This window comes from Alosa alosa, chromosome 5, assembly GCF_017589495.1.
Source record: "Alosa alosa isolate M-15738 ecotype Scorff River chromosome 5, AALO_Geno_1.1, whole genome shotgun sequence".
Taxonomy (NCBI): Eukaryota; Metazoa; Chordata; class Actinopteri; order Clupeiformes; family Clupeidae; genus Alosa; species Alosa alosa.
The window spans coordinates 11,377,778-11,388,244 of record NC_063193.1 but is presented as its reverse complement, the minus strand read 5'-3'; the positions used below and the strand labels follow the sequence as shown (position 1 = coordinate 11,388,244).

Below are 10,467 nucleotides of genomic sequence, written 5' to 3'. Positions count from 1 at the left end.
GTGGCATTTCAGATCGCATTCGTGGCAAACGAGGTTGTGGCAGAAAAGACACCACTTGTTTGACATGACATGTTCTGTGTCAGCAGTCGGGTAGCTATAAACGATGGGGCAGGCAAGCAAAACAGATTGTTTTCTAATGAGATTTAATTTGCTATGTGACTTCACTCACCTGAATTACGATGCAATTATCTGGCCGCTTGGGCATTCAGGTAATTGATTCATTGCTGGCCATCACAGCTTAGCATGTCTTGGACTTCTCGGCAGGTTTTGATTCTCCACACAGCTAAGGGAATTAAGTTAATAGGACCGGCTAAGGACCAGTCAAGGCGGTCAGGGAAAAGAAAAAAATAAATGAGGACAACAGGCTGCACCAAAGGCATATCAAATGAGGTTTGGGGAGCAAATTGAACAAGACTGCGGCACAGTCCCCCCTCCACTGTTGGCGAAGTCTGAGACTTTGAGATGCAGAGATGGTGTTGGAATACAAACGGAGGAGAAGAAAGAAAAATTGTACTCTTGAGTTCACAGACATCGCTTTTATTTGTCAAACCAAAGAGCACTCTTTTTGTGGCACTGACTTTTTGCTCTGCTGTACACTCATTAGGACTCGCCAATCACCATGTGATGGGTACACTTACGCTTGACAGACTGAGAGAAGAAAGAGAGAGAGAAAGACAGAGAGAGAATGGGAGAAAGACATTGAGGGAAAGAGAGAAAAGAAAAGATGGGGCTGGAAAAAGGAATAACTCGAGACAAGAACATAGATTTCAGGGAATGTGTGTGCCCCGTTCTAGGTCATCTTCACTTTTCAAGCAAATCTGATTTGTCAAAGAAAGAGACAAAAAGCACACACACAAGAAAAACATAATTTCACATGGAATGCACATAAAACTCTTGCAATATTTTAGATATGCTGTACATGTACAAAAACATGTGCCCGAGGAGTTTATTTTTGTGTTCATTTCCTTCTTCCCACGGGCTGACAGAAAATGCCCAAATGCTCTGTTTAATGTGCACAGATAGCCATCAGGTAGCCACTGTGAGTACAGATAGCCACCTAGGCTGTGTATGCAAGAAATCTAGTGACACAGGACAAGGCTAGACAGACACAGTTATAGCCACTGCCACATCATCAGTCAAACCCAAAAGTCCAAGACATAATAAATATGATACTTTGTCACAGATGTCCATTAGAAGAAGAAGAAGAAGGAGAAAAAAGAATGTTCTATGCTGTGTTCATGTTCTGATCACATAAAGCTTCACATAAAGTTATTTATACAAAACCTCGATATCAGGGGAGAAGGCTAACTGTGGGCCGACCGTATGGCTGCTTGTTCTTGGAATAGAATAGTACCAATCCCGATAAGAAACACCTATGGGTTAAACGTTTGCTGTAGTTTGCATGGATACAGTGCACAAGTAACAACAGGATGGTTGTTTGAAATATTGCACACATAGACACAATGTGCTGCATGTATTATTTGTCATGGTGTTAAGGTACATACAATTATATTTCATAAACTCTTAATTTTAATGCTTGCATTTTTATGATTGACTTGCAAATGTAACATTGAATTACAATGATATTACAGCTGGTGTGTTCATTGTACTATTCAATGATTAAAAGATGTATAAATATGTATATATCTTATGACTTTTGTTTTTCAAAAATACATAATTGACAAGCTGTCACATTATGTTATGTCTCTTAAGTACTTGCACAAAAATCCACACAGTGTAGTTTATACAATAATATTTTTTTGTTAAACCACTCATTCGTCATTGCTCTGTAATACAGGATCTATTGTTCCCTGCTTAATATTTTTGACTTTTGGATGAGGATTGGACAGTGTACTGACAAAAGGAAAATGAAAGGGCTTCTTCTATCCTGAGGTTTTCTAATCATTAAAAATAATAATCAAGACAGGGGTAACTATTGGGATATACAGACAAATGGATAAATCATCAAACAAGCAAGTGGCACATTTTTTGAAAGTAGAAACAGTACAAAAAGTGCAACAAATGGAGTTAACAACATCAAATGTTATGTGTAATAAATTAAATATAAAAGTGAAAATGTTAGCACACCTAGATTTATACCTAACCCACCTACATGTACATCAGTGTCAGTACCGCAGTGCCACTTTTTTTGCATCTTTCTTGCTTGAATTGCTTTGAGCAAGTAATTTACTTAGATAGTTTTGCAGCTCGGAACTATGAAAAAAAATCACAAAAATATATCCTTAAAATAAAAGGGTTTGGGATGAAGTTCAACTGAATTGTCTTCGTATACAATAAATATTAAAATCTATGTGCCATGCAATCATTTAATGTTTCATATACAATACAACAGCTTTGATAATGTTCTCCTGCACACTGCTAAAGACAGGTTCATTGATCATATTAGTCTGGATTGGGGGAGTTATTTCAGTAAAAGTAGAAACAGTTATATTACAGCGATATTAGTGATTTGTTATTTTGTTATGAGCTACAATATGGTTCATCATGAAATGTGAATAATGTTAGACAGGGTTGTAGGTCTTTGTGTAAAAGTGACACTGTACAGTATCAGAGTGATATACTGCCCAATCCTTCCCCACCAATTAACTGTTAGTTTCTTAAGCCCCAGTCTAGCCCAAAATGGCAACACTGAAAATCGGAAAATCTGAATAAAAAGACAGCAAAGAAATAAGAGGACAAACATTGTTCACGGGCAGGTATGTGTGTGTGTGTTTGTGTGTGAGTGTGTGTGTGTGTGTGTGTGTGTGTGTGCACATGTGTGTGTGTTTTTAAGTATTGTACAAAATTAAAATTCCCACTGACCACATCCAAAAAAAAAAACACTCTGAAACAATTCTTGAAAAATCCATTGGAAAGGTATTTTCTTTATACATCTTGGATACAGTTTATATTGACTGTGGGGGCTGCTGACTCCTGCACATGTTGGGAACGGGGGTTAGAGTGGCGAGAGTTCATTCCTCCTCAGTGCAACCAAGTAGCTCCACGCGTAAGGTGATCCGCCCATACCACGACCACGGCAGAACTCGCACGAAGCGGGCGTAAATCGGGGGGTCTATCACATTCTTTCTGTGCGTGTCGTTGTCAAAGTTGCCCTGAAAGACCTACGAGGAAAAAGCGAGAAAACAAAGATCGGACAGTGAGTTATTATTAGTCTACTTGCAGGTGCAAGTAGAGTTCAAGCTGTTTGCAATCAGCAGCAGAGCAGAGTAGGAGAACACAGACAATTTCTGACTCACAAAGGCTCCAACATCAGAGTTTTTCAGCTTAAGAGGCCGCCTATGATGACTCCATCAAAGCCATTAGACAGACTGTGGCTAGAGAGCATTGGAGAGAACAGATTACAGACTGCTTACTTGCCCGCTGTCATATCTGCTCCACGTCAACCGAGAGAACAAAAGGAGGAAGACGAAAGCTTTGCTGACTCAGCCTCTTCACTATGCATCTTTAAAACTCTCTGCAATGCCCAAAGCACAAATCACATGCTCTCACTGTTGCACAAAATCCATGTTCTGCTACTCATTTGTGTTGAAGTATGGTCTACACTTTCACTTGTGTGGTCAAACACATTCAAACTTAACCATCATCTCCATCACCATCATAATTATCATCATCACCATCACTGCCGCCCATTGGCGGAGCCCAAGGGGAAATTCAAAGATATTGCACATCCACAGACCTACGGTTGACTTCAGCCTGTGTCATAGGTTTTTGTTGTGAGGCAGAAAGATCTAGCTTTTGCTGCTTGGAGGACTTTGCTCCGAGTCCTTCTTTGCTAGTGGATGGTGTGCTATCATCTGTGGTGGAGGTATCGGTGTTTTTTGATCGGTGCTACTTTTGCCAGAGTTCAAAGTAAAAATGTATTGAGACAAGGTAGCATCTCAGCATAGTATACTAGCCTATAATATACAAACCATAACTCATAAAAAACGCTTAATTAACTAAGTGCCTGCTGATCAGATAGGCTATGCCTATAGACCCCTCTTGAAAGACCCAAAGTGCCAGTCAGATATACCTTGAGTCTCACATTTTTAAAGTCTCCATGTGTCCATTAGTTTACACAGAATTCACTAGAAGTAATTATTTAAGGGGTTATTTTTCAAAATCCCCCAAAAGCCCCCAATGTTTTAAATGTCTGGCTCCGCCCCTGCCGCCGTCACTATTGTTGTGGTCATCATCATCTATTTTGTCTATTTTAAATCAAATTTGCTGACATATCCAAACACTTTCAAGTGCCTTACAGCACACTACATACCCATTTCTTCAGTAAAACATGCATGCTGTTTGATTATCAGCCACATGACCTTGGAGCTGTTAGCCCAGTGTTCTACCAGTTCAGTTACAACACAGAAATACCTGCTGAGTAACACCTATTTCCTTAAAATGGGCTATATATGTTAGGGGTTTCATCAAATAGTCAACTACTTGACTAGTCAAATATTATAACCACTAGTCAGTGTTATAGGCAGCACTAAACTTGTCATGGACAAAATGGCTACAGGCTAAACAGGCCATTTTATTTTTTATTTAAAATGAGACCTGTTCCACAGTGTCATGAATAAGAAATTGTCTGTTATTGATAACCATCTTAGGATGAAGAACCTGCAACAACCAGCACTTACAGTAATGTTAGCACCAGAACTGTGCATAACAACTAGTCGACTACTATTATGAAAAACTGCTAGTAAAAATCAGTAGTCATGAAACCCTTAATATATGTGGCCATAATAGCAGACTGCCTTCAAAATACTGTTTTGGGTTTGAATGATGAGCATGTTCTCTGTCCAAAGTATATAGTCAAAATCAAAGCCAAAGAACAAAGGGAAGTTGTTTGAGGTAAGGCCACAATCAGGACCGCATGTAACCAGCAGATCTTCTAAGCCATCCCAGTGTAGCGGGATCTTTGTGTTTTGTAGGGATACCACCATGTTCTTCCATTAACTGGGGGACAAAAAGACAGAATGTGCTCCTGAAGCAGACAACTGGTCAACCATTGGTGTGAGGCTTATTAAAACCAATGTCTTTACAATCCAGCTGAGAGCAGTGTGTCGATTGGAGGCATTCATCCTGTGTTTATGGTCAGCAGAAGCACTGAGAGCATAATAAGAAGCCTCTGGCAGGTCAGAATGCTTATTTTGTTCTTAATACATGCCCAAGTGTGCTAAATTGAGAAGACAATGAGAGATAATGGGCAGTAACTGTGTCCCCCAAGCCTCTGTGAGAACAATGATAATTTCAATTAAATGTTTTAGAAGAGGACTGCTCAACTGGCATGTGCTGCTTCATGCCGTGAGTGATACTTTTACTATACTGCCTCTCCAAGGTGAAACAAACGGTTTTGGCGGCTATACTTTTGATTAGTCACATGTGGAGTCAGTGTGAGAGAGTTGGTAAAGAGTTTAAGCTACTGTAATGTGTTAAGTGTTGGCTCATATTGTTTTTTTCATTGAGCATCAGACCTGATGAAAGGTCCTTGAACGTCCACAGTGCGGCTACAGGGCTGTCTGTTAATAAGACACTCACGCACGTCTCGAGCATCCCTGCTATCTGGCTCCGGCGCTCTCTGTGAATCACAGCGCGTTGAGGGGCCTTAAGACGGTGGCGTCGCGAATTCGAGTGTGACGGCAGGCCACGCCAGCGCTCAACGAGGATTAGCGGGAAACAGACGCTCGTGGGGGAGAGAGCGAGAAGGGAAAAAAATCTATTCAAAAGCTCTAGCTTATTAAGAAAACAAGATCACACCAGAGGGGGTGCCTGTGAGCCAGTGGGGAGAGAGCGAGAGAGAGAGAGAAAGAGAGAGAGAGAGAAAAAGCAAAGAGCATAATGTGGTCTCCTCTTCAGGAGAAACACCCCACTCTTGCTCACACACTCACATAAACACTCTCTCTCTCTCCACAGTTTGCCTGCAGCTCCATCAGAACACAGAGGGGGCTGGTTCACTCCCTTGAGCTGCCAATGCAGATGGGGGATGGGGGGAGCAGTGCCGAGCGAGTGCCTGATGAGGGCCCCTGTGTTGGCTTGGAGAAGGCTTTTGCGAGCAGCGCCTATGATGAGCTTGGAATTTTCCTCCGCTGGAAGTGCCTCTCACACCTGATGAAGGAGGAGAGCTGAAGAGAAGCCCACTGCGGCTTGTGCTCATGCATAAACATGGTGCATTTCTGCCCCTCAGAACAGCAGTCTGAAATGGGGTCACAGGCACAATAGCTTTGGGGGCTTAAAGACAAACATTTTACAATTTGGCAACACATGTGTGGGTGTTTTTTTGTTTTTGTGAAAAGGCATAGTTAATGCATGGCAGACAAGATATCTAAGGACAAAATGGCGTAGTCAAAAACAAAAAGTCCAATTAGATTTTTTTTTGGAAAATAGGCAACATCATTTGGGCTTGAACCAAACAAACAGTGCTGTTCAAATCCCCACTAGAAACCTGCTGAAAATCTGAATGCATTCAATCCAGTTAATGTTAAATAAATGATACCATGACAAAATGAATGTAGAAATTACACAAAAGGTTTTTTTTAATTGGATAGTACATAATCACATGTTTTGTAGGAAAAAGTTATTACAATACCACATCGTCCATGGAAGGTTGTAAACAAGGGCCAAATAATTGCCTGGGATTTCTATCACATGAAAACTGAAGCAATATAATTAGCTTTGAAGATTTTATTTGAGCTCATTTACCACACATTTAGACTATGCTTTGAACGCAATTTGTCAGCTAGTTTTAAAAGGTATTATTCCTTTCTTTCCATCTTAAAGCAGCTCAGTCTAATGGGTTTGGTGGCAAATTATAACCCTTTTTTTAATTAGTTTGTTGAGAGAAAAAAAAGATGAAGAAATACCAAGCTGCATTGAAGTATGATGATGATAAGAGATAAGACACAATTCATTTTAAAAAGATCCACTGGAAGGAGTCCATGGAAAGGGCACCAACCATGGAATAGGTGACCAACAGCAAATCCAGTAATCTCAGTTATTATAATGACAATGTAGATGAGATGCTTTCTAGAAAGTTGTTTTATATTCATTGTAACCTTTCACAAACAAGGATCTAGCAAGATCCAAGAGAATGTTCTTTTATAATTTCACACCTCTATTCTTACACTATTATCGCTGTTTTCTCTGCAAAATGTTTGTGTTATGAGGATTGAACAAAACATAATTCATGCACACACCTCATAACACAAACATTTTGCAGACATTCACACACTCCTACACACACACACACACACACAGACACACACGCACACACACACACACTTAAACACAAATACATGAAGCATTTTCACAGCCAGCGGGTATGTGAATGTGCGGATGTGTGTGTCTGCCAGACACAGAAAAAGTTGCCTCATGTCAGAGCATGGGTAAGAGGTGTAAATTATTGAAGGAGCCAGTGTGATAGCAGTCAGGCTTGACTGTAAACACCGTGGGCACTTTACACGTTCGCAGCGACACGGCCCACGAAGCGGGTCCCCAGCAAGCCCGGTCGCGAGTGCGGTGGCTGTGTGTGACAGCCTCACGTGTGCTGCCACCTCCAATCATGTCAAGACACCACCACCACCACCACCACCACCACCCTCCTCACCTCTCCGCATGCTTCAACGGGCCCTGCTTAACACGTCAGTAACTGAGCAGCCTCACCACCCCGCCACTGTGCTTTGCAAAGTCCTCTATCCACCCTCCAACTTCCTCTCATGTGTGTACGTCTGTCTATCTTTTCCAGAGTAAATGCTAACAGCGATGGACACAGATGGGGTGGGGTGTGGGGCATAAATCACTGGGACCAAAGGAGGCTGTTAAAAAGGCCCAAGCTCAGCCAAGTACAGATGGTCTGGAGGAGGAGGAAGGATATTGGGCTGCTTTGTAGATCTTCATCTGGGAGCAAAAGAGTTCACTCAGAGCCATGTGAGACTCTTGTCACACCGACACAAATCAGTTGTACCCTGAGCAGGGGGAGAAGATGCAGGGCGGAGAGATGGGAAGCTGTGTGGCGTCAACATGAATTAAAAAAGCACACTAAAACTTGTTGACTTCGGTGTAGTTGACATTGGAGACTGTGTGCGGGACACGGGGGGCTGTAATTGGGTACTTTATCTCCATGCCTGACCACATGGCTGGTGGCTCAGTCGTCTCTTTTTCAGTGTGGAGAGAGGGGAGGAGAGGTCACACTTCACAGACCTACTTCTTCATTAAGAGGACAGAGAAACCTAAAGAACACAACTTTAAACAACAAAACTCCACTGAGTCGATATAATCTCTTCTGCAAAAGTTCTAATGCTCATACTTACAATACAAGGTATGCAGCAGCAGGGCGATTTACTATACCTATATATTACTATATACCTATATATATATACCTATATATTACTATATATAATGTTTTGAGCTTCTGTATATGCATGGTTTCCTGTTAACCTAAGGTTTGTTAGTGTAATGTAATGCACCTTTAACCTAATTATTATCTTTTTGTACTGTCAGACTCCAGGAAAAAGACTTATGTCTCAGCTAATGGGGATCCTATGAACAATAAACTGGCTCTGTCTTCCTAGAAAACAGAGCACAACATACCTTGAGGGCTGTTCTATGACGATAGCCAGTGCCAATGACACAAGGGCGAATCTTCTTTTTATTACTTTAATCTTTCTCATTTTGTTGCTCCTTTTATGGTTCCATCTGGTTCAGTCTGTGTCCTACAGTACATGCCACTCATTCATATTAAAATAAAGTACAAGTAGAACTTCAGCCAAGTCAATGACCCCAAACAACCTTAGCAATACATCAATGGAAAATGTTGGTCATCTCTCTCTCTCTACATTGGTGTAGAGACAAACAATGCCAGAATGCATCATCACAATGCACCACTCTACTCAAAAACATACTCAAGACCCTCAAGGAAGTCAAGTGCTTTACCCAGAAATGTTGATGGATTCAAGCATGAGATATTGTTCTGTTTCTCCACAAGCTTTCCCTGAAGTCATGTTGGAGTCCTCTTAGTCACACGCCAACATGTTATTGATCTTAAGTTTCAAAGAAATATGTCAATTAGGGCTGCAGCAAGTGATTGACTATAACAATATTGTTGATTGTTGTTGTTTTATTGTTGATATTGTTGATTACTGTTGTTTAACAATATTGTAGATTATCTGTCTACTTGAACTGTTCAAGTGAACTACCTTGGAGTTGTTTGTCTTAGCACACTGTGTAACAGCAGCAGAGATTGAAGTATCCATGAAAATTAGAGACAAATCAAGACAGAAAAATCAGTGTCCCCTCCTGCATCTGTCTGACCAAATGCGATCAGTTCCAGACCCACACACACAGCTCTGTACTGGTCACACAGACTTTGGAAGTGTGACTACTCAAAAAACAAATAAAGCTATGGTCTACTAGTGAAAAAAGACAACATTTCTGTATCAACTGTGCACAATGCTATGTGTTACTGACTTCTCTCTCTCTCTGTCTCTTTCTCTCTGTCTCTCTCTTGCTTTATATGTGTGTTTTTGAGTGTTGACTTTTATTGTACACTATCAGACATGTAAAAGACAGACATTGAAAAAAAAAACGACTGACAAGCAATAAATTTGGCTGACACAAAGCAGATCAATATGGGCAAAACATATCTAAAATAAGCTATTTTACCTCAGGTGTCTGTAGAGAGCTTAGATGCAATGGTATGAATGTGAGATATGAATGTGGCCATTATCACATAATGGATTTAGTCCAAGGTGGCTACTCCAATCAAAAGCAAACATCTGCACCAAAATCTCCATTGCTTCATCCATTTCTTGGTAACAGTGATAACATACTGTACATAAACAAATTTCACAATGTACCAATACTACGGTGGCCGACAGATGCAAACGACGTGCAACTTATGACAACAGATGCAAATCAACAAAACACTTGCAAATAGATAAAACACAACCAACTTAAGAAAACATCTTCATCTTCATTTGACAACACGTGCACATCATTTAGAAAACGCGCTGCAAATTCAGACAACATTTACATTTCAGAAATGCGCTGCAAAATTCACAACACAACGGAAGTGTTTCACCTCTGAACAGGTGGCGAATGGGTGTGACAACAACAGTTCCTGTTTCAAATGTTCTGGCTCTGAAATGTAAGTATTTGGGTTTATTTTAATATTTTAATGGCACTTTAAAGTGATGAACACCTCTCCTTTACTGTCTGTACCTATGTAGGTTTGCACCTGTTCGCCACCTATTTAGAGATGTTCATCACTTTTAAGTGTCCCCCTGAAACACTTCCGTTGTGTTGTGAATTTTGCAGCGCTTTTCTGAATTGCTGTTGTGAATTGGCAGCTTGTTTCTGAAATGTAAATGTTTTCTGAATTTGCAGTGCGTTTTCTAATTGATTTGCACGTGTTGTCAAATGAAGATGAAGATGTTTTCTGAAGTTGTTTGTGTTTTGTCTATTTGCATG

The 10,467-nt window shown here is 40.6% G+C and overlaps 1 protein-coding gene across 3 annotated transcripts in view; it reads right to left on the bottom strand.

Annotated features, from left to right (window-relative positions):
- Positions 1 to 521: 521 nt before the first annotated feature.
- Positions 522 to 10,467, bottom strand: part of edil3a (EGF-like repeats and discoidin I-like domains 3a) — a 127,972-nt gene continuing 118,026 nt past the window's right edge. For all 3 annotated transcript variants that reach the window (XM_048244166.1, XM_048244167.1, XM_048244168.1), the window contains one exon: positions 522 to 3,122. In XM_048244166.1, the coding sequence (XP_048100123.1) occupies positions 2,973 to 3,122 (150 nt within the window). In that variant the 3' untranslated portion in view covers positions 522 to 2,972. The remainder of the gene's footprint in view (positions 3,123 to 10,467) is intronic.